The 24,161-nt window shown below is 40.8% G+C and overlaps 1 protein-coding gene across 1 annotated transcript in view; it reads left to right on the forward strand.

Moving 5' to 3' along the window:
- The window catches only part of ccser1 (coiled-coil serine-rich protein 1), a 129,575-nt gene extending 106,513 nt beyond the window's left edge, over positions 1-23,062 (forward strand). The window contains exon 11 of the mRNA XM_085425766.1: positions 21,612-23,062. Coding sequence (XP_085281892.1) covers positions 21,612-22,433 — 822 coding nt within the window. The 3' untranslated portion in view covers positions 22,434-23,062. The remainder of the gene's footprint in view (positions 1-21,611) is intronic.
- The last annotated feature ends 1,099 nt before the right edge of the window (positions 23,063-24,161 follow it).

Here is a 24,161-nt window from a genome sequence, read left to right on the forward strand (position 1 = left end):
TGGAGACTGGCTAGGCCACTCCAGGACTTTCAAATGCTTCTTACGGAGCCACTCCTTTGTTGCCCGGGCGGTGTGTTTTGGATCATTGTCATGTTGGAAGACCCAGCCTCGTTTCATCTTCAAAGTTCTCACTGATGGAAGGAGGTTTTGGCTCAAAATCTCACGATACATGGCCCCATTCATTCTGTCCTTAACACGGATCAGTCGTCCTGTCCCCTTGGCAGAAAAACAGCCCCATAGCATGATGTTTCCACCCCCATGCTTCACAGTAGGTATGGTGTTCTTGGGATGCAACTCAGTATTCTTCTTCCTCCAAACACGACGAGTTGAGTTTATACCAAAAAGTTCTACTTTGGTTTCATCTGACCACATGACATTCTCCCAATCCTCTGCTGTATCATCCATGTGCTCTCTGGCAAACTTCAGACGGGCCTGGACATGCACTGGCTTCAGCAGCGGAACACGTCTGGCACTGCGGGATTTGATTCCCTGCCGTTGTAGTGTGTTACTGATGGTGACCTTTGTTACTTTGGTCCCAGCTCTCTGGAGGTCATTCACCAGGTCCCCCCGTGTGGTTCTGGGATCTTTGCTCACCGTTCTCATGATCATTTTGACCCCACGGGATGAGATCTTGCGTGGAGCCCCAGATCGAGGGAGATTATCAGTGGTCTTGTATGTCTTCCATTTTCTGATGATTGCTCCCACAGTTGATTTTTTCACACCAAGCTGCTTGCCTATTGTAGATTCACTCTTCCCAGTCTGGTGCAGGTCTACAATACTTTTCCTGGTGTCCTTCGAAAGCTCTTTGGTCTTGGCCATGGCGGAGTTTGGAGTCTGACTGTTTGAGGCTGTGGACAGGTGTCTTTTATACAGATGATGAGTTCAAACAGGTGCCATTCATACAGGTAACGAGTGGGGGACAGAAAAGCTTCTTACAGAAGACGTTACAGGTCTGTGAGAGCCAGAGATTTTCCTTGTTTGAGGTGACCAAATACTTATTTTCCACCCTAATTTACGAATAAATTCTTTACAAATCCTACCATGTGAATTCATGGATTTTTTTTTCACATTCTGTCTCTCACAGTTGAAGTGTACCTCTGGTGCAAATTACTGACCTCTGTCATCATTTTAAGTGGGGGAACTTGCACAATCGGTGGCTGACTAAATACTTTTTTGCCCCACTGTAGGCTTTTATCAAGATGACCTGCTAAAGTTCAAATCAGGTGTCAAAATGACAGAGAAAGGTGACTGAACATGCCGTGTTTGATGGTGTCAAAACGGAATACTCAGACCAGTGGTCTGTAACTGGTCTGTAACTGCTGATCTGCTGGGATTTCCCCACACAACCATATCAAGGGTTTAAAGTGAACGGTCTGGAAAAGAGAAAAAATCCATTGAGTGAAAAATGCAGAGGAGAATAGCCAGACTGAAACTGAGGCGACCATTTCCACAGACTCATCAAAATTGTAAAACAGAAAAGTATTGAGAAGTTGCCTGGGCTCAATTTCTGCTCTGCCATTCAGTTGTTAGATTCAGAATTTGACTTAATCCTGACAACATGGCTTCTATCGACAGTTCAAGGTGGTGGTGTAATGTATTGTCGTGTTTCAGTGAGTTCACTGTACCCCAATGCTATGCAGAGTCACCAGATCTCAGTCTAATACAAGATCTTTGGGATATGGTGGAGTTGGACATCGTCTGTGACACTGTCATTTGTATATAGACCAAAATCTCTGAGGAAAGCTTGCCACAAAGAATTAGGGCATTTCTGAAGGCAACACGGGGTCCAACACTGTACTAGTAAGGTGTAGATAATGAAGTGGCCAGTGTGTGTATATTCTAATTTTATTTATATTTTCTACATAGAGTCTCTACAATGCATTATATCAATGTTATACGGTACAGTGTAACACTTTATCACTTTACGTCATTTTTACTTTCATACTACCTGAAGAATATTTCAAAGCAGTCTTTTACTGATCATCAAAGGAAGGTAGAAAGAAATACAGGGTTGAATGACTCATAGGCAGAAAGAGAAATTGATGGTCTATGTAATGGAGAGACAGAAGAAACGATGACTGACAATGAGAAACTGACAGACGTGGTATGATACAGCAAAATGGAAGCTGTCATCACTGTAACGTGGACTCATAAAAAAGGTCCGACACATTGATGGCACACACACACTTATTATTATGGGCATAAAAGTAGACAGATGGCCTATATGTGGAAGACGGATAGGTGTTTCATTTTTAAAAAGACAAATACTTATCAATTAATTATCTTATGTTTTCTATTTGTTTTTCTCATTGACTTAACTTGTATATTTTTGTCTGTGAAGGTTCTCGGTCATCCAGGTCATCGTAGTCAAAGGAGCTTGCAAAGAAAAGTGTCTGGACTTCTTTAAGTTGCTTGAAGACATTTCACCTCTCATCCGAGAAGCTTCTTCAGTTCTAAGGTCAAATGGTGGGGAGTCCCAGATTTAAACCTAGTGGGAGTATCCCCCCACAGAGGGACAAAAGGACCTGGCCCCACCTTATCATTTCGCATGATAAGGTGGGGCCAGGTTTCACAATGAGCTCACCCGAAACCCTGGCTGATTGGGACCCACACCCAGTTTCACACCTTGGCTCAGGCGATTAGAGGATCATCAGGGGGTCCTTTTGTCCCACTGTGGGGGGAAACTCCCACTAGGTTTAAATCTGGGACTCCCCACCATTTGACCTTAGAACTGAAGAAGCTTCTCGGATGAGAGGTGAAACGTCTTCAAGCAACTTAAAGAAGTCCAGACACTTTTCTTTGCAAGCTCCTTTGACTTGTATATTTTTTGTTTCCACAACATAAAGACTCTTTTATTTTTTAATGTTTTTTTTTTTTGTTAAAGCCTATAATTACACTCCCTGTGATTAAGTTTTAAACAGTAACATAGAAAAAAAGTCCAAAGGGGATGAATACTTCTTTTTTTAGGAACCGTGTCTGTTCGTGTGTGTATGCCTGCCCAGAAATGCTTGTGAAATTCAGCAGCTGAGATGAAAGGTCATTTTCCTTTGAAGAGAGGCCCATATCAGATATCTTCACTTCTCTGCATACTGCTTAAAACCATATTCATCTTTCCTTTTGTCATTTAAAAAGAAATTTGGCTTAATTAAAAAAAAAAAAAAATATATATATATATATATTTATTCATTCTTACTTTAGAAGGATATTGCCTTGTGCGTCATTGTCCTGGTGCATGTTGTACTGGTGCAAATGTTATTTTTTACATAAATACTTCACTTCCAGCTAGCTAAACTATAATTATTCAAGTGCTGTATTGTTATTGAAATGTAGATACATGCGCTAAGACAAGTAACCAATTTTATATTTCCCTAAAGAGTTGTAAAGAACACAAACATGATTGGAATAATTATTCAGCTTTATTTCATCCAACAGATGATATATAGACATGCCCAAGAGTTACATTCAATAACATTAAAAATGTGGGAAAACAAAAACTATATTTTCCCACGTTAGTCCTTGCAATAAGGTAAATGAATGATGGAAACATCTCAGTGAGGCTTGAGACCAACATCAAATATCTTTATTGATAAGAAGAGAAAAACGTTTGCAGAACGCTCCTCATCGCATCGCTCTACGAATGCCCGTGTGCACAGCTATACAGTCAAATACGCATGGGGACGCACACTGGCACACAATAAACAGTGATCCAAGCTATTAAAAAAGCAATTAGTTCCTGGCTTCATACGTGAGAATCAAGTAGATTATAGAATGAGAGGTCTGCAGAGGGTTGTGAAGGAGAGAGGGGAAAATATAGCCTCTACAGCTTTGAGCTGTGAAGATTGTGCCACTATATGTGGAAAGAAGAGGAAGATAATAAAAACAGGAGGCTGTGTTATTGGAAAGGACAGAGATATAAGATATTTATTTAATCCATATATAAAATACATAGAGGAATGTAAATGGGCTGTTATTGCTAAATAGAGTCAGATCCAGTTTTCCGAACTGGAAGCTTTTTATAGACAAACAATAAAGGACAAGTATTTGTATTTCGTGCTTTTCACATGTTGATCATAACTGCCTTGCAGCATAAAATTAAGGTCACATTTCTTCTTTCTGGTGGCCAAAGGACAATTTAGATATGCTTAAATTGTTAAAAGACTGAATTGATAATGTAGTAGTAAATTTAATTAAATCAATATTTAGTGGATGTAGTGAATAAGTTATAATGACAGCGTTTAGATCATTTGTCACCTGCAAGCACATCTACCTCTACAGTGCCTGTAATGTGGGAGGAGAAATTGTTATTCATTTATCCATTTTTACCCTTCATTTTTCTTTTCTTTTTTTAAATACAGGGTTCATGGAGTCTAATTAGATGTAATTACATTTCTATTATCGTTCAATAAGTGCCAAACACTTTTGGGATTACAAAGAAAGTTGCTACCTGGAAGCACTCTTTTCAGTGATTATGTCTCTCCACATTCGGTTTTGTCTATTTTTACTCTGAATTCTAATAGAAGCAGGTAGCAGAGCAGTTTGGTTATAACAGAAGCATGTGTAAATGGAACATAAGGAATTATTTATTGTAGTATTTTTATGGTAATTATGACTTCCATAAATTTTCACGTCACTTTGAAGTTATTAGGCTGAGGGAAATTGGTGCAAATGTAAAAACATCAGCCGCTATTACCTCATTAGGATCAGTTTTCCCTTTTGATGTTACCCTGTACCATTTACAATCCAAATACTGATATTAAACTATTATTCTCGTGACAGGTTTTCATATTTTTTACCAGACTATTGCTATATTGGCAAATATTTTCTAGCTTTATTAATAAATAAATTGTCATCATTAATAACAAGCTAATACCTGGTTATTACTGTGTAATTACTTGGAAATGCTTAATGAAAAGGTAATAATTAAGTAGTTACTACTTTATTAATCTAATTATCATTGTTTTACTACTATCATTACGATATTACCAAGCTGAATGTAAGCCAGATAAGGTTCAGTTAGTATTAACTCTGAATTTGCACTGTACATTTTTACATATATCTAAAATACGAGTAAAGCCAGTAAGAGTGAAGCTCACCTAAGACACAAACTGAAAATCCCAGTTGTGCAAAAAAAAAGTCCAAGCAGTAATGCAGTATAGAACAACCAGACGTATTTCAAATATCTTAACATCACTGTCTGCAAATATCTCTCAAAGGTACATCAAAAATGTTTATTAAATAGTTTCTGTTGCATAAAGTGCATACATTTTTTGGGGCAAACTATTTTCTGCCAAATCTTCATCTGGGAAAAATTCTCATCTTTTAGAGAAAACCCTGCTCAGCACAGTCACACACACCACACACCTGTCAGCCACAGAAATTTACCGCCTTTCTGATGCTAGCAACTTTTTGGTCTCTAGCCTGTGGCAAGAATTCTGTTTGGATTGTAAACCTAGTGGATTTTTGTCAGATGTTTAATCATTTACAAACATGCTAAAAGTGAGTCTGTCTAAAGTATTGTCTAAACCTTAATAATTAATGAACGGACACAGTTCGACATCAAGAAACCTTAGAAAGTAAACACAGATGGATAAATCAAATCTGTTTTTTCCAAGTGAATTGGGAAGTTTTAAAAATTTAAGAAAACAAAAGAACTGAAACAATGAAATTTTTTGACTTCAGCATGAACAGCGTGAACGTCAGCACCGTGCCTCACCTCACTTGTTTGTTTTAATGATAATTAATTTGTTCTTTAGGAGATTTGATGATGAAAGTTGCTTTAACTGTGTCTCTTTTTAGACTATTTTGCAGACACATATGCAGTGCTGATGTAGACTTGTATGAATCCATAGTGTGTTCTTTATCCATCCATCCATCCATCCATCCATCCATCCATCCATCCATCCATCCATCCATCCATCTGTCCTCTTAAAGCTGGAGCCTTTCCCAGGTGTCACTTGGCTAGAGGCATGTTACACTCTGGACAGGCCACCAGTCCATCACAGGGCTAAGGGTCAGTTTTTCTTTGTCCCATGTTTGGATAGTGGGAACAAGCCGGCGTACCAGGAGAAAAAACCCAGGACCTCTCAAATCAAAGAATTTTCAAACATTTATACAAAGTAGAATGTCAGGTGAAAGCTTTTCTCTTGGAGAAACGATAAAAAATGTTACCTTGGCAACTTTTAGATACCTCACTTTATACATTTTACATAATACTGTCAAAAAAACTTGTATTTTTTTGTTACAGTCTCTTCTTCCACTTTTCTCCTGTTCCCTACCCACACATCCCTGCATTGGTAGGGAAAATAAATGAAAATTGCTAATGGTAATTAGCATTTTCTACAATAGCAACTTGGCTCTAGCACTGTGAGACAGTTACATCAACTTTACTCAGAGAATGAACTGTAAAAACCAGGCCAACATTAGGCCAATGTTATCTCCGAGCGATTATATCTAAACATATGGTCATACATTCATTTGTTATGTTTCTTTCTTGGAGGATCGCACCTTCATGTAGCACACTGAAAGCCATTAATGACTCCTGCTTACTCATAGTTGTCTCCTGTGAGCATATTTAATCATGCATAAGTGGCAGGAGGATAGAGATTAAACATGATAACACATAGGCTGAGACATGTAAAGGGTCTAGATATTGCTTACCCAGAGAATCAGAATGAGATTTGAACTATGAGCTAGTGTCTATGCCCATCTTATTGCTATTACCCAGAAAACTTGGTTGAAACCCAGACGCTCTCTCCTTGGATGCCAAAAACCCGACTGTTAATGGATGGATGTCGATGGTTAGACAGTCTCCTACAAAGTGAGAAATATAGATCATACTTTTGCAAAGTAGGAATTACGAGCATTTGTCTTTGTTTAAAAAAAGAAAAGACAAATAATATTTCAGCTTTAATCTTGGAACTATTTTTCAGCAATGACTAGATGTCAAGTAAAAACCGCCAGGCAATGGTTTTTCAACGTCAAAACATTTGCTGGATGTTCACATCACAAGGACGTGTCTGCTGTTTGATGTATTCCCTCTTTCTCTTGATGTTAGACAATTGTACAATTTTGTTTCCAAACAGCGTGTATGTTTGTGGCACCGCAACTTTAAATTTGCCGTTTTAGGTTGTACAACAATCTGTCGTCAGATGATACATGACCGTTCTGCGCAAGAGTGTGTGCGCGCATGTGTTTCTCACTGACACATGTCGCTGTGAAGTCAAATGACTAGAAGGTGCAGGGGTTCGTTGAACACAGGCAGGGCAATGAGATCACACACGCAACTACAGCGTACAGTAGAGAGAGCATATTAAATCAAGTGCACATTCAGTGTCGCGCTGGCTCAAACACACATCAAGATGTTTCACATGCTTACACCCATGCCAGAAAAAATAAAAGTGCACTCACTCCGAGCACAGGGTGGTCTAACCGGGCCTCCGGTGATTCAGGACAGATTCGGGACACTTCAGGTTCATTAGTCAGACCAAAGTAGGACAGATACCTTTAGAACTTAACTCTCCTCTGTTCTTCTCTCTTTCCTTCTTCCTCCCTCCTACTCATTCTCTCCTCCTCTCTTTTACACTCTTCTGTTTTGTCTCTTTCTTCCTTTGACCTCCCACTTTTTTCTTCTCTTTCTCCCCTCATGTGTATGATCTTTTCCCCTTCTTTTTTCAAAGTTTCCTTTTCATCTGCTGGAAACATAGGGCCATCTGTAGCAGCTCCAGCCCTCTCTTTGTTCTCTCCAGCTCCATCCCCCTCTGATAACTCTCTCACTTCACTCTTTTTCCTTCTCAGTCTGTGAGATACACTAGTGGACGCATATACAAGCCCTGAGTTTGATCTGAGACAATTTGCTGCAACATTAATGAAAGCATAAACTCACATGAATATTGATGAGCTATTCTTTTGCAATCTGCACATTCCGGATGGCCTGAAGGCAAAATTGTACGACACATCCACGCGTACACCCTCACAAACACACACACACATGCACAAACCCACAAAAGATGGAATATTTCACTGACAAATGTTGCAAATTAATATTTAGTGACATGGAATGTAAAGTTGTCAGGGTTTCTCATGTCTTCCAACTCTAAGTAAGGCCATTCTATCTACTTTAACACACATACACTCTTTTTAGTTGTAACCACACACGCATACGATAGCTACAGTTTGTGTTGTATTCGCACATAGCTGTCGTCTTTTTTTGTCCTTTAATGTCCCCTCCTTGTGTTTCCTGTTCTTTGTGTTGATTTTATTTGTCTGAAAGATCCATTCATCTGAAGAATCGTATTCAGTGAAAAGTTAGGTGTTAGTGTCAGCTGTAGTGTTTTTGACCGCTTTTTTGGGGGGCTTTTTTCAGCTTTATTTGATAGATACAGTGAACAGAGGACAGACGGTGGCAGACATGCGGCAAAGGGCCGCGGGTTGGACTCGAACCTGGGCTGGCTGCTCTTTGTACGGCATGTAGTCGACTGCTCAACACACTGAGCTAAACCGGCACCCTGCTGTAGTGTTTGTAATATAAAAAAAATTAAGTGAACAATGGTGCTGTTAATTGTGATTAACTGCTTCTTTTGTCTTCAAATTTTGTACATCTAAAATCATACAGTTAGCAACCTGTAGCCACCTGACCAGTCACTCAGCAACCTGCTGCTTAAAGCAAGGTGCTATAGAGAAAAATGTATATCTCATAACCGGTTGGCAAGTGTTTGCTATACCAAAATCATTGACATTGCCTTGGGTCCCAACCTTCAAAGTAAAGTTTGCTCATTTTGAAACATGTTGGTCGCAGAGGTAAGGTATAACTTTTACTTGGAAATGGATGGTGATGTGCCAGCAACCAAAGCAATCAGAAGGAGATCTTTAGTGCAGCCCTGTCTTTGTCATTTAGTTCACTTTGAGACAGCCATAAATTACTTGTTGACACAAGTAGTTGCTGACAGATCTGTGTGACTGAAACCAAATGTAGATTTAAAGATTTATATCTTCTATTATCCCTAAATCTAATAATGTTTTCCCCTGAATGTGCAGTGGGTTTTGTTTTTTTTTGACAGTGCAGCTAATTTAATACTGAATCAATGTTGAGTTTCAGTTTATGATTTCCATCTGGAATTAGTTCAAAACTGTGACTAAATGTTATCTGAAAGACTGATGTTAGATAGAAGGTGGCATCCAGTCCGTGTGTTATCTGAAGTTAGTTTGCAGTTTGGTGTTGGAGTTTGGAGGTTATAACCTTCATGGCCTGTCTGCATTCATAAGAACATAACTAATAACAGGCTAAAGCTCTAGAAGTAGAGATAGCCAAGACAAAGATCAGGATGTGCTCTGCCCTGCAAGCAAGACTGGAGCATAATGCACTGCAAGCTAGCTAAATGCAGGTGTTGCTCTCTTTTGTCTCGTGTTTCCATATTTTACCAGAAAGATTGTTGTAAGCATTGGTCCAAGAACCCTACACAACTTGTATTTGTATCAGCTTTACCCAGAAGTAATAAAAAGAACTGCTGCATTATTAGCCCCCCCCCCCCCCCCCCCCCCCCCCCCCAACCACCACCACCACAATACTCAATTAATGTGTGATTTATTTATTTATTTTATTTATTTCTTTTGTTTTACGGCACAAAGACACTCCAATTTGTGTAATTCTCTCTCTTCCATTTTATTCTAGGTACGCTCACACGGCTGTTTGTTTTCTTTTTTAATTATTCACACACACATGATATTTGACAATTGATGTTTTGTGAAGCGTGCTTATTGACTTTCTTGGTTAAAATTAGATGAAAAAGATCAATACCACTTTCATGTCTGTTTGCTCACATAAGCGGCCCACCTGCTTCCCAGCACCTTTAAATCTCACTAATTAACTCATTTTGTCATGTTTATTTAATCTGAACAAAAAGCAAAGAGCAAAAGTGGCACGGCGGGGTTTTAAACGGGACTTTTTCCGATGATGCAGTGATGTTTTCACCATTAGGTTGCCAAGGCAGCGGCACATTTTCCGAAAATGCAGAGCTGTTACCTGAATATCGACCATTTTAATCTGGGCTTTATTATGTTTGTGTTCATATGTATACAGACAACCGTAAGTGATGGAAGTTTCATTACATAGTTAATTTGGTGCTTGTCAAAGAAATAAGTAGAAAGAAGGGTGCTCCATCAAACAACTGTGGCTGTGTGAATGTTTCCTTTCTGTGTGTGTGTGTGTGTGTGTGTGTGTGTGTGTGTGTGTGTGTGTGTGTGTGTGTGTGTGTGTGTGTGTGTGTGTGTGTGTGTGTGTGTGTGTGTGTGTTTTTTTCTATTTGATGGCAGTTGCAAATGTGGGAAATTGTCTTTCTGTGCTGCAGGCTGTTTTAGCCTTCACATATCAAACTTTTAAAGCCTTTTTAAAACTCCAGGGCAGTCTCATCAAAAATCAAATATGGGTCTAATTTGTTTTCATAAAAGATTACAGAATTCAAACTCTAGTTGTAGAGCGAGAAAGTGAAAGTGTTTACACACAGCCTGTAGTTAATAACTTCATAAACCGAGAGGCAGTCCACCTCAGTTAAAATGTAATTTTAGCCCTGTCCTCATAACTTCAGGGGAATCTAACGACCTTTCAGAAACACTGTTGTTCAAACTTTGCTCGATTGTGTGTTTGTGTATGTCAGTCGGTGTCTCTGTGCGTGCCTCTGGTTCTCTTTCCTCAGCGCTTTTTGAGAATACAATGAGGATAATTAATCACAGAATGAATCTCTGTCCTTTCATTCCTTTGTTCTTTTTCTTACACCAGTAACGTTGTATTCATGGACAGCCATTCCCTTTCAAGTCCTCTATTGTCCTCTGCTTGTGTCGTCCCTCTGCCTCTTTCCTCATTCTGTGTTCTCTTTGCTGCTCTTTCTCCTTATGTTTAATAATTAAGGAGAGACGTACAGTGTTGGATTTGAGGCCCTCAGGTACTCGGAGCGATATGACAAGACCTTTTTCTGATGCACGAACCGGCAAACATACTTAGCCTCCACAGCGCAGACTCACGATTGCACAAATCTAATGCAGAACTTTCACGATTAATACATGAACACCAGGAGTCACTGAAGGCCACATGTGTTTTTCTTCTCTCAGTCGTCTCCCCTCACTTTTTCTTTGTATCCACTGAGATATTTGATATGCGATAATAAATTGATTAACCATCCAGCTGTCAGCTTCCTTCAGTTTTGCAGATATTTCTAAAATATAGCTCTGTTTCCATTTTCTTTTCAAATAAGGTTATTTCTGAGCCAAATGGCATTTTTTGAGGCAGCAAATAAACGGTGCAATTTTTAAAATGTATTTATTTATTTTTGTGCTCGGTCTTTTCACATTTGTATAAATAGAGTGCATTTTATGTTTTCTAGCTGCTTCAAATTCAGCTCTTGTTTTCCTCAAATTTAGGGTTGGTGTACTGTGGCTCCCTGCAGATAATCTTCCCAGTGAGGCTGGTTGGTCTAACTGCTATGGAATGGGTAGTGATTTAAATAGTGCCTTTTAATGTATCTGCTGATAACAAGACTAAAAATGGGACACGGTGCAGAAACAATGACAACACCAATGTAGAATGTAGGCTAATGATTTCTGTGGCTTTTATAGGAGAAAAGATTCAATTATTCAGAACAAAAATAGTTCATTAAAACATAATTAGAACAAAATAACTTTTGCAAACTCATTTTCTGTGCCCAACCTCATTTGGAAAATGTGTCTCATTTGGAAAAATTATGTCTTTCTGGATTCTTTCCAGGAGCTCTGGAATTGCAATTCTGCTCCGCTTATCCTGCTAAGAGTTCCTTTGCAGACGCAAATTTCTACCACAAATCTCTTCTCAAAAATCGGTAGCATTAATTATTTACTTTCCTGTCGGTGTGGCCACATTCCCACATCTGCCAGTGAAACAATATTTGGTTCTCTGCCAGCGTGTGGCTGCTCCAGCTCGTCAGGCACAGTACGCCAGTCTGTGGCATCTGTCTTTAACAATCAAAAAAAGCACGGGTGTTCACTGCACAGTTATAAAGCTTTTATTATCCTTTGAAGCTCCGCGTGCTAATAATCTGCCTCCTTATTCTGCATTTTTTGGCAAATGTGATAAGTAGCTAAGTAACCTTTGTAAATATGTGATGGGAGAACGCTCGATCGCCCTCCTTTTTCCTTCTCTCTCATCGAATGGAGTGTGGGAGCAGCAGGGCAGTCAGTTGTTTTCAACGTGATGACACAGGTGGCAGATGCACTGTTATCATCAGGCCTCCCAGACATTTAATGGAAAATCTACCTGTTTCTTCTTCCTGTTTGGAATTCTCTTCATCCATCATTTTTCCCCCTCACCCTCACCTTTCCGATTTCCTGTATTCTTTCAGCCCACCTGGGTTGTCACACAGAGCAAGATGAGAAACTGGGAAAGGAACTCAGCAGCAGCAGCAACTGACAGAAGGGTGGGAGGGTGTGTGTGTGTGTGTGTTTGTGTGAGTGTGGCTTGGTGCACACCTCTGCCATCATCTTCATACTCCATTACTGCCCACAATTGTGTTGCAGGCCACTCTGCGGCCTCACACAATATTTATAAAGGTGCACATCTCTGTAAAGATGTCCAGACTCACACACTTTCAGCACCACCGCTAAGTTCTCCCACATGATGTATCGCTCTGACAGTCCTCAGCACACTGTCATTATTACAGTCTTCATTATTTTCCTTACTGTCACTCTTTGATCTATTCTGCTAAGCTGTCAAGCCACCATTCTTTATTGCAGACTTTAGAACTCATATTTCTGTTTGTCTACATTCATCACATGCACAATGAGTCATTGATAAATGACTCCTGGAAAAATTAAAACCAACCACTTTGCCAGGTCTCCCATGCATAAATTACATTATTGGAGTAAAAGACGAGAGACGCTTTGCTTTTATGCTAAATCGAAGCATTGCCAGCGTTGCCAAATAGGTCGATAGTATATGTAATTGAAGCAGCACTAACGCTCTTTTGATCCAGTGACTGTTGAGTGAAACTGGGAGAGGATGGATGCTCTGTAAATGCTGAAGGAAATGACATATAAGTGAGCATTTAGGCAGATAGGTGTTTATGTCTGTGTGATTTGGCCGGAGGAGGAAATATTCTAGCCTGATGACATTTTGAGAATTTAAATCTGCCGTCCTGAAGATGCTTCTTGTGCGGATGTAAGGGTGTGAAATAGCCAAGTTTAAACGCTTACAGAGCTTACTGAGCAGTGCAATGAAATGTGTAGTGATTAATCGCCATGCACGCAGGCTCTTTAAGGGTAACAGTACAAGCCTTGGGCATATAGGAAGACAGTACGGCTTTCACACCCCCGCAGCCTCGAGGGTGAGACTGATAGAAGAATGATAAGCCTACAGTGCTAGCCTGATTAAGGTGGAATAATCCCAGGTCTTCTGCCAGGTCTCAGCGAGGGGCCAACAGAAGGGACACTGCCAAGAGTCCAGCTTTAGGTATGGCCAGGGATCCTCATTTTGAGGAAAGCCCCTGGTAATGCAATGCTGTCAACTTAGTTTGACAACCAGATAGAAGTACACAGTCAGTAAGTATTGTGCACTTACAGAGTGAGCAGTAGTGACAGCTTACAGGAACGTATTAGGCACAGAGTAATGGTGCATAGATCACAGTCTCTGCAATAATTAGACAGCATCAGGGGGGACCATGTTGACACCCGGAGGGGACAGCCAAGTGCAGCAATCAATCCAACTGGAGAGCATAAGGAGAGATACTTTCATATACAGGAGAGAAACTAAAAATCAGTCAGTTGTGGATTTTTTGGTTGGTTTTTTTTTTTTGCTTGCAACCAAAAAGGTAACAAAATAATCCTCCCTGAGCCACAATTAATAGCAGCAGCACATGACGAGCATGCATGCCCCAGCAATTATTTCAAATATAATTGTGCTCTTGTTTAGACTAAAACCACTACTTACCACCACATGATATATGTTGAGGTGTTGGTGTACACGGGCTAGCCTTTATGACTTTTACTGAAGCATTTCATTGGGAAATAAAGCCTTTTATTTGTGTGGATACCAATGGGAACTAGAAATTGGCATTCACACATAATTCCTGTTGAGGAGTGAATGTTCTGCTCCACCACGTTGCTTTCTTGCCTCATATCGATGCCACTGTTCTAACATTGACCATGTCTCTGCATTTCCTAATTATCTCAATTGTCTTCTGTAACTTTGGGTCAGTGCTGGCACCTTTTATTCTCACTTTGTCCCCTAGAGTACCTCTCATCCATCTGACCCATCTACACTTTGGCCTCTTCTCTGTTCCTTTGTTGTTTCACCACCTGTTTTAGCACTGTGTCATCCCCTTTTTTCTATGACCCCTCTTTTCTCCATATTTTAGCTCCTTATTCTATCTTTGTCTTTTACCTTTTCCTCGCACATTTTTGTCCTCGTTTCCCCTCTACATCTCCTCCTCCACTCTACCCTTTCAGTCCACTTCACTGTTTCATTTTCATTTCTTCACCCCCACTTTTCCCCCTCACTCGTTTCCTCCCCTCATCTTTACTTGTTCACTCCCTTTGCTTTTACATCCCACTCCTCTTGCTTGTGGTTCTGGGCAGTGTTCACCAAGCATATTGGCACATGCTGGTGGTCGATGAGTTTTGCCATGATTACACACACACACACGCAAGACACATGCCTATGTGCCTGCACGCACAGACCTGTTGGAGATGGTGGTTGATGAGCAATGCCAGACTCTCAGCATCCGTGCCTATCAGAGCTGCTCAAGAAACCTCATTAGGCCTCCTGTCCGCAGCATGGTACTGGCTTCGGTACTCGCCAACCCGCTTCTTTTTTCTTTTTTTGCCCTGAGAGGAATTTGAAGACCTAGCGCTATGCACTTTTCAACACCCACAATCATAAGTAGTGACATAGAATCACTGATCAGACGCTTGTTCAGCAACTCCAGTATTTGACCGTGATCACATCGGAGGTCTTTAAACTGATGTGAATGTTGATGGTCCCATTCCCCGCAGTGATCCCGATCACTTAATCAGTGAGATGAGCCCTTCTGTTGCCAGGCAACACATAATGTCAGTCAGTCAACTATTACAAGCAGCGGCATTTCCTAACAATACCATAAACAAACGAATCTAAAAATCCATCCAATTGGTGCATTCATGAAAAGTTTCTCTCTCTGTAGCATTTCTATCAATGTTTCTAGTTGCTTTAAACGGTTTATGGCTACTCCTGCTCTCTCCAGCTGATTAACATCAATTTTTTAGATCAGATAAGCAAACTTTCTTTGTGTGCATTAACACTATAATAATGACAAGCAAGCCAGTGGACAGACAATCTTGAATATTACAGAGGCATCAAGCTAGTAGTTGTGTACTTGTAATGGTTTATGGGGCATTCAGATATGGTTACAAGTTGCAACTTTTCCCTGAAGCCAAGTTTGTTTTCTTTCCCAAATTTGCAAATAGGCAACTGATGACTAAGCTTTAGACACTGTAATATATTCAGGCCTTCAGCCACACTGATATGCAGTGAAGCTGCCCTGCCTAAGATATTGTAAATCTAAATATTTATCAAGTTACCGACAGACAACCCTCTTTGATATGGGCTGCAGTGTGTCGGGATGCTGTTACTCAATATAACATCAGCCTAAAGTCGATAATTTTACAAAAGCACTGTGACGGCATTGAAGATTGGTGGCACTGTGAGCCGATTAGCTGTGCAGTGCATCACATTAGTGGTCTGCCTCTCAGTATGCGCCTCTGTTGGGAAGGTCCAGGATGTGACATTCAGCCAACTGGTTGGCAGTGTGCTGCAGTGTGGGTTGGAGTGACAGCTCAACTTTAGTCCCCTCTTATTCTCCATCTTTCTTCATCATCTCAGCCCCATACCCACCCCAACTGTCACCACCTAGAAGGGGGAGAAAACTTTTCCTACCTCCAATCTCTCTCTGTCGCTGTGGTCTCCAGACTGCTGTAGCAAACCATCAGTCCTCCGGCTGTCAAGTCCTATTCAGCCTGGCTGCCACTGGCACTCTTAACCAGCAAGTTACATAACAAAAGAAAGAGAGAAAAGAAGGGACAAAAGAAAGGACAGAGTGGGTAATAAGGTGAGAAATAAGAGAAGAAGGGAGGTCAAGAGGGGGGACAAAAGGTGAGAGACAAGTAAAGAATAACAATGCGTGGAAAGAGAGCATATTTGGCGGTTATTATCATGCATCCTGGGATGGTCCACAAACTCTGTGTATTTTGCCAGCAGTCCAGAGCAAGCTGTCAGAGAGGTAACCTCCAAAATGCAAATAATCGCACAGTTGAAAGCATTAGCATTCACTGAATGAGAAATTAAACTGAAACGTGGGCCTGAGCAGGCACTGGCAAAGAGTCAAATGCTGGGTAAACCTATTAAATGTTCAACTGTTAAAACTTATAGCTTAATTAAAAGACTCCAACAACAGAAAAATTCCATTCCTGTTTTATGATTCGTCTGAACTAATTTCAACGAAAGCGATATACCTATAAAATCTTATTTACTCGTTTTGCCATGTCCACTGCTGTTCTTACTGCTATGATTATGTGGATTTACTGCCCATCTTTTGAATAAAAGTTCAAGAGAGGTGAGCTGCAGAGCGAGTGAGCAGTTCGAAATTGGTAAAGTTGTATAGAGAACTGGTGCAGAGAGACGAGGATCAGAGGTGAGACAAAGAAAGAAGACTAATCTGAGTGAGGGAAAGCAAGGCTTTCTCTTGCCGCTACAAGCTGTGCAAGAGATTCACCTCCTTAGGGGGGTGTGTATTGATGAAAACCAGCATCTTCAAAGTAAAGGTAGGCTATGGCCTTGAGACACCAGCCCAGGCTTAGTTTCACCCCTCGTTTGATTGTTGATTATTTATCCAGCAAAGTGCCCGCGGAGACTCTTCTTGCACACACCTTGTCTGTGAATATTCAATATTTCTATCAGGGCATAGGAAATGCTAGTTAGGGCTTTGTGGGATTTCACGAGTGCTGACATCATGTTTCTCAGCTTGTCTGTCCTGCTTCTATTACTACTCCACTTTCAAACATGGTTGTAAACCTGTGGGTAGTACTGTTAGTGCATGAGGACTGGTTTGTTGTAAGCCTCGGTGCACTTTATTTCGCTTTCTAAAATCCCATAATAAGGATCCATTTGACTGTTTTTTGCACGTTTCCAACTCTACTTTTCCATCACGCTGGACATAAATATTCAAGCAAATATATATGAGACTGTCGAGCATGCAGCACAGGAAAGGTTGGATGGTTTCGGCTACTGCATCACAATTGGAGAATGTATTTGGTTATAGTCTAAATAGGATTTAGAGTACCATCTATGTGGGTGTACTGCACTGTTTTTGTATCTGTACCAAACACCCCAGCGTTTCACACATCCAAAGAACCACAGGATTACTTTGTTCAAAGTATGTGGGTGTCACAGAATATACAGAAATCACAGTGACAAAGTTTTGCCTCTCTTATCTCAAGCTGCAAAGTTTTGGGGTCCGATGCATTTCATCCCCCTGGACCTTCATTAGAGTTAGGCGTGTGGGTGTCGGGATACTGGGCCGTGGTGTGTGATTGATGGCAATTACATGGGAGTATTTTCCTCACATTGGGCCTGTGTTACACCTGAATTTAGCTTTTACTTTGCTGCGCTGCAAGGCAAGCAAAAGTCATAAAATAAATCTCCCGCACTGGCTCTTCTCCCAATATAAAAATGACCAAGACAGGAGATAGCAAACATTGTATAGGGTTGTTTTAGGGTTTTAAGGAAGTCTTTTATGCAAACTTGGCCCTTACAACATTGCTCCATTCTTCACTGCCCAATAAAAACCGAGCCCGCAGGAGAGGGCCCCCTTTAAATCACTCTGATTTACCAATGACTAGTGTACGTGTGCGTGTGGGTGTATGTATGTGTATTTTTAGGACAGTGTGTGAAAGAAAGACTCTCCAGAGTGTTTGCGCGCACACAGGCTGTTCTGTCAGTGGCAAAGAGGTAGCTTGCTTGCCGCAGAGCGTGTACTTGAGAAAGGACACCTGAGTTTGTAAATCTATCCTGTTCACTTTCTCTGTGCACTTTCCTGTCCACTCGACTTTTGGTCTCATTTTTCTTTATCTCTGTTTTCAATCACCTTCTCATTTCTTCCCTTTCCTTCCTTTTGTTTACTTTTTTGCTTGACCTTTCCCCCCCCCCGTGCATGTCCCTCCTGTACACTCACATACAGCCAACTTTTACCAGTTTGCTTTTATTTGAGTCATTGTCATTGATTATCTCTAAAGTGTCTGTCCTTCTAATTTGGATAAGAAAAGTCTCTTTGATAGAGAGCATATGTCTCTACAACTAACTCTTGTACTGTGCCTGGTAATTATTTCCTTTAAAGTTGCCTGCCAATTTTTATCTTACTGTTCTCGCTTTACCTTCTGTTGTTTTCTCAAATGACTGAGGGTGGAATAACACTACAGATTTTTTTTTATAAGATTGGCGATTTAGCCCTAATTAAGTCGTCCCACATAAACCTGCAACACCACAGTAGAGATTCAACGCTGTTGCAATTCCCTCATGTTTTTCACAGCGCCCCGTGTAGAAAATTTGGCTGGAATGAAAATTCTCACTCTTAATTAGATCAAGGAATTCACAAGGAGTCTTGTACTATTTATCCACCCATTAAAGCCCATTAGAAAGCTGCGATCCACTCCCAAAGCTCTTTAAGTAAGTTGTATAGACAATGACAGCGTCTGACATTTTGGCTGAGCGTTGTTGTAGTTTTTTTTCACCATTGGACATGAAAGCATATAGACGGAACCGTTAAAATGGAGATTGCTTGGCTTCAGTTCCAATTTTTGATTTCTGAACCCAGTGAGTCTGTCAGCTACTGCTTTTATGTTTCTGTATACTGTAGGTGGAGCATTACAAGCATTAGAGACAGGCCGCATGGACAGATTAAGAGTGTAACAGTCTTTTTGTAGTCAACATTTTTTATCAAGCTGTGACTCTTTCCCCAGAATTTAATTGAAAGTTGTTAAAAAAAAAAATCAACTGAAACTGACAAAATCTATTGTTTGTTATTGGTTTGCACTGCTTTCATTTAATATAGTGATTTAATTCAATTCAGTTTGATTTATATAGCCCCAACTCACAACACTTGCCTCAAGATGCTTTGTATTCTAAGGTAAAGTGCCTTAATTGAGACAAAACCCCAAGAACCCACTATAAGCAATCATTTGGCAACAGTGGGAAGGAAAAACTCCTTTTTAAGAGGAAGAAACCTCCAGCAGAACCAAGCTCAGGAGAGTAGTCAGTACGAAAGACAAACTGTGATTGAAATGTGTGATTTAAAGATTTTCACATTTTTACATGCTGTTTGTTTTCAAGCATCCCATCTATTCTGAAAGCAGTGGCTGTGTCACATTTGTTATGTATATGCAAGTAAAATTAAATTATTATTAAAACCAAAAAAGGAAAGAAATTCACTTTACATTATCTTCAAGTTCCAGTGTTGAAAATCAGTAGCAAGAACAAACACGTTCAAAGAAAGGTCGACTTCAGTTTTGTTCAGTTTCCCCCCCTCAGGAATTTGTTTTCTTATCATATTTAACCCACATCATACTCTACACCCCCTCAGACTAAATTAGTGCCAAGCACAGTCACAACTAAATCCTCATAGAATACTTTGAAATTTAAAAAAGAAGCTAGATATAGCACCTTAGTAAGTAAGATATTAAAAATCTGGTGATGTTCAGTAGCTGGAGGCTTTCACATGCCATTTCACCAGCTGAAATTTCCAACAACATATTGTAATCAGGGCTATTTCATTTTTTTTGCTGTTATAAAAGGGCTACTTCATTAATTATGTCTCTCTAAATACTCATTAAATGTATGTACCATGTGCTAAAAGGTTTGGATTTTTTAAACTAATGACCCAACATGTGCTTTTAGTAAAGCCAGTGCCTTAATTTGTATTTGAGTTGACATCAGCACTACAATAATATGTTATTTTAGTGAAAATCACACACTTTTGCTTTATTGGATGTAAATTGACACCAATGGCACACTGTGGACACACAGTGGTCAAATGTGTGGGGAGTAAATTTGATTAAAATTGCTGCTCTGCTGGATCGTCGATGCATGTCAGTGCTGGAAAATAGGACAGTGGGACTGACCTGAAAGGCTTTGTGTTGACACTGCTGGTGAGTGGCCTTTGGCATGTGTTACCTTTTGCCCCAGCGTGTGTAAGAATCATAATAGTACATTTAGATTACGATCATCTCCTAAATTTGATTAAGGACTTACATTTTAATTTGGCTGGAGTTTGCTAAGACACAGCTATAAACCTACACAGACTCCTCATTTCACAGTTTTTACTCATTCTTTCGTTCTATACTCTATAACCAACAGCGGCCTAATAAGCACAATTTGTAACACGGACCTCCATCTTCTCACTTTCTTAGAAAGTACTCCACTTTCGCTCCCCCTTAATTTTTAAAAATTTCATTTCAGGCCGTATTAGCTCATGAATGAAAACTGTTTCATTGAATTAGCGTTTCCATTGTTATACCGCATTTATTCGGTTAGCTATGTTCTGGCTAATTGCATTTCTACCTTTCACCCCAAATTCCTGTCGACAACCTCGGCGCAGTAATTACATTTCTTTTAGTGTTAATTTGCGTGTGTGGTTGCGTGGAAATATGAGGAAAGCACATGCACGTCATGTTGCGCAGGCATACGTGCGCACGTGCACACGCTCATGCATATGCATGCCATACACAGGAAAAACACACACACACACAACCATCGTGTTGGCAAATGTCAACTCTGCTTACTTTCTCCTGAGGTTCAGTGTCGGATGAGATTGCATTTCTATAGTGAACATTGCGCACTTAGTCCCAGTGTTATTTTAGTAGTGTGTGTGTGAGAGAGAGAGTTTGAGAGAGAAAGAAGGGGGCAGTGATGAGATATGTTGCATAAGGGGCTGCAGTGGAGTGTGAAAGAAAACAGGTGGCTTCTGTTTCTGCCATCTAACTTTATGTGCCATCTTCCCCATTGAGCTTGTGTGTGTGTGTGTGTGTGTGTGTGTGTGTGTGTGTGTGTGTGTGTGTGTGTGTGTGTGTGTGTGTGTGTGTGTGTGTGTGTACGTGTGATAGAAAGACAATGGCACCACATTGCTTCGTGAGTGGGGATTTGCACATACCTCGAGTGGATATCTCCATGCGTCCACACGTTACCGCGTCCTGTTTGTGTGCTAATGTGTGCGTGTCTCTCAGTGGTATTTGTGAGTCTGTTCTTCACTTTTTTTAGTGAGCAGGGTTCCGGTTCGTTTAGAAACAATTAGATGAAGCTGCAGGAACCCAAAGACATCATTCGCCAAATGTCACCCAATTAACAATCTATACTGAGCACACAGCAGCACTCTCCTTGTCTCGTGTTCCCTGACTCACTATTTGTCTCTGTCTGTCTGTGTTTTTACTCGCTGCTTCTCCTTTGCACTCGAGACATGCTCAGTAAATAATTTTTGGAAAATGGCAGATTCACATCACACGTTCCCTGACAGAGTAAATTATAAAGTCTGTTTAACTTCTGCCCTTTCCCTTTTTTTCTGCTTCTCTCTCAGATCAATCATCCAGGCCGGTGGTCAGGACTCGGCAACAGCAGCAGCACCAGTCTGGCCCCAAGGGACCGAAGGGTGGTACGGGGTGCACTCGTAGGGGACCTCTCTAACCAGCACTTCCCACAACACTATCCACCTCTGCATAGCCGGCCTTCTGCTTCTGAGCGGCACACTGCCAGGGAGGAGCGCCATCACCAGGGGGTCTTGGCACAGTCGGTGGCCCGTAACCCTGTTCTATACCTGGCTCCAGGCTCCTCTAACCTGTCCTCTGCCACTTCTGCAGCGTCGGCCCAAAGCTCGTCTACCACACCGGCCCAGCTCCAAGTTTCACACCCGGGCCTCAGTCAGAATCAATGCCCAGTGTCCAATTCGGTGGCCGGTACTCATTCTCCAGTTACATCACTGTCCTCCAAGCTACTGGAGGGGGTATCCTCTTCTTCTGCAGAGTCCTTAACTCCAGGAGGAGGAGGAGGAGCAAGTCTGCCAGGTGGAGGGAGGAGAGGAGGAGGAGCAGGAGGAGGAGATCACCATCCCCCCAGCCAGATCCCTCGTGCAGTCGGGGCCAGTGCTTCTTCAAGTCTCCACAGTCTTGTGAGCAGAGGGAGCCCCTCTGCTAGCATCTCTTCATCTGAGCAAGTCTCCCCTCCGCCTCCTACTCCTTCCTCCACCTCCTCTTCTTCCTCCTCATCCTCCACGTTTACCGGCCGTTTGGGACAACCACCTCGAGGCCCGCTGTCTCTGCATAGCTACAGTCGCAAAAATGTCTTCCTCCAACATTCCCTACATACTGCCGAACTGCAAGCTCTGACACAGAGAGACAGTTGAGAGCACACAGTCACACTATTCCACCTATAAGCAGCCATATCATCAACCTAAGTGACAACATAGTGACTTAAAAGCAAAACTGCTGCTCCTTCAGTACGAGTTGTCCATGTTTCACTGCCTCAGTATCGCCCTGAATCACGAACCGTGCGCGCTTACAATCACATTTGTCTCTCTTTGCAATCCAGACGAGCCCTTTGCTGACATTTTGTTCATAAATTTGCTCTGATAAACAAACACTTAGCTACAAGTGCACACACACACACACATCTAGCTGTGAGTATGAAAAAGGCACTCACCCGTCTGTCAGACCTCCCACGTTGTGTCATGCTGACAGTTTAGATGTGCTTACGCCCACAGACACACAAAGTGCACACAAACTCACAACCTCAAATCCATGCACACATACGCAAATCTTGTCATGCACACATTAAAATACACACTCCTCACACAGAGACATCATCTGTGATATCTCCGCTTCACTATCTGCACACATAAGAGGGTGGTGAACGTGAACAGAGATGAGATGTGTGCATTGTTGAGATTGTATTTTTTATCCATTTATCTAACCTTTTTTTTTTTTTAAAGTGAAAACCATCTGCTGCTTAAGGAACTATGGGACTTGCCATGAATTGCGCTTCTAAGTATATATATATATATAATATATATATATATATATATATATATATATATATATATATATGTTCTCACATTGCCAAATCCTGCATCAGATCAAATCCTCATTGCGTGACGTCCACTTAAGGTCCAGATTAAGGAACATGTTTAGACGAACAGATGCGACCCTTTTACTGCATGCTTTCTAAGATTTATGAAACGATACAGGTGAGCATTTTGTACCGCAACAAAACCGGGATTGGGGCGACTTTTTAAAGTCTTTTCATAACAATTTCTTGGTGTGGAGATTGATGTCGGTGTTTAAAGAAGTGAATCATAACCAATAAGAGCCCCGTTTGTATAGAAAGAAACGTCCCTCCTTCTGCTCACATAAATAATTAGATTTACTCTGTGCTTCAATCTGGACCACTGTTGTTTTTGTGCAAATACCATGCTGCGATGTTACTTGCATTATATACAAGAATCAACATGTACCTACAATGTTAGATTAGTAGAGTGCAAAAGCTGAAATGAAGGGTTTCATTTAAAAACGAGATGCCTGCGACATGAACAATATGACACCTATATAAAGTTCGCAAAATCCCAGCGAGGTCTTCAAACAGAGCGCGGTTTTTCAATTTGGCACAAGCGATTTGATGCATTTCTTCAAATAATGAGAGGGAAGAAGGTGTCAGTTTTTGGAATGAAACCCTTCAAGTCTTCTTCAGGGCTGGGTATTAAACTTACTGGTGCTTTCTCAGTTTTTGGGGATTCAGGAAGAAAAACTACATCACTGATGGAATCAAACAGTCTGATTATTTTTTAGAGAAGCAGATAAGGAAACAAATGTGGTGTTGAAGTGTATATACTTGATCAAGTGAAGAAAGGAAAGAAACAAAAATCTGTTTTACAAACTCATTTGTCAGAAGCACGAGCACCGGGTTTTTCCTCTGATACCCAGCCCTCATATGTTAGCCTTGTTAGATCTTCCTGATCTCAGTTCTGTTGCTTACACTTTAAAGAACTGACCTAATGAGATGGCATTTTTGGTATAACGGCAGTTTAGCTGTTTTGAACAATGCGACACACACATTTTGTTTTGAAATTGATATTAAT

The sequence above is a fragment of the Rhamphochromis longiceps genome, linkage group LG12, assembly GCF_057381845.1.
Source record: "Rhamphochromis longiceps isolate RC_006_pf linkage group LG12, R_longiceps_female_GT1.1, whole genome shotgun sequence".
In the NCBI taxonomy this organism is placed as follows: Eukaryota; Metazoa; Chordata; class Actinopteri; order Cichliformes; family Cichlidae; genus Rhamphochromis; species Rhamphochromis longiceps.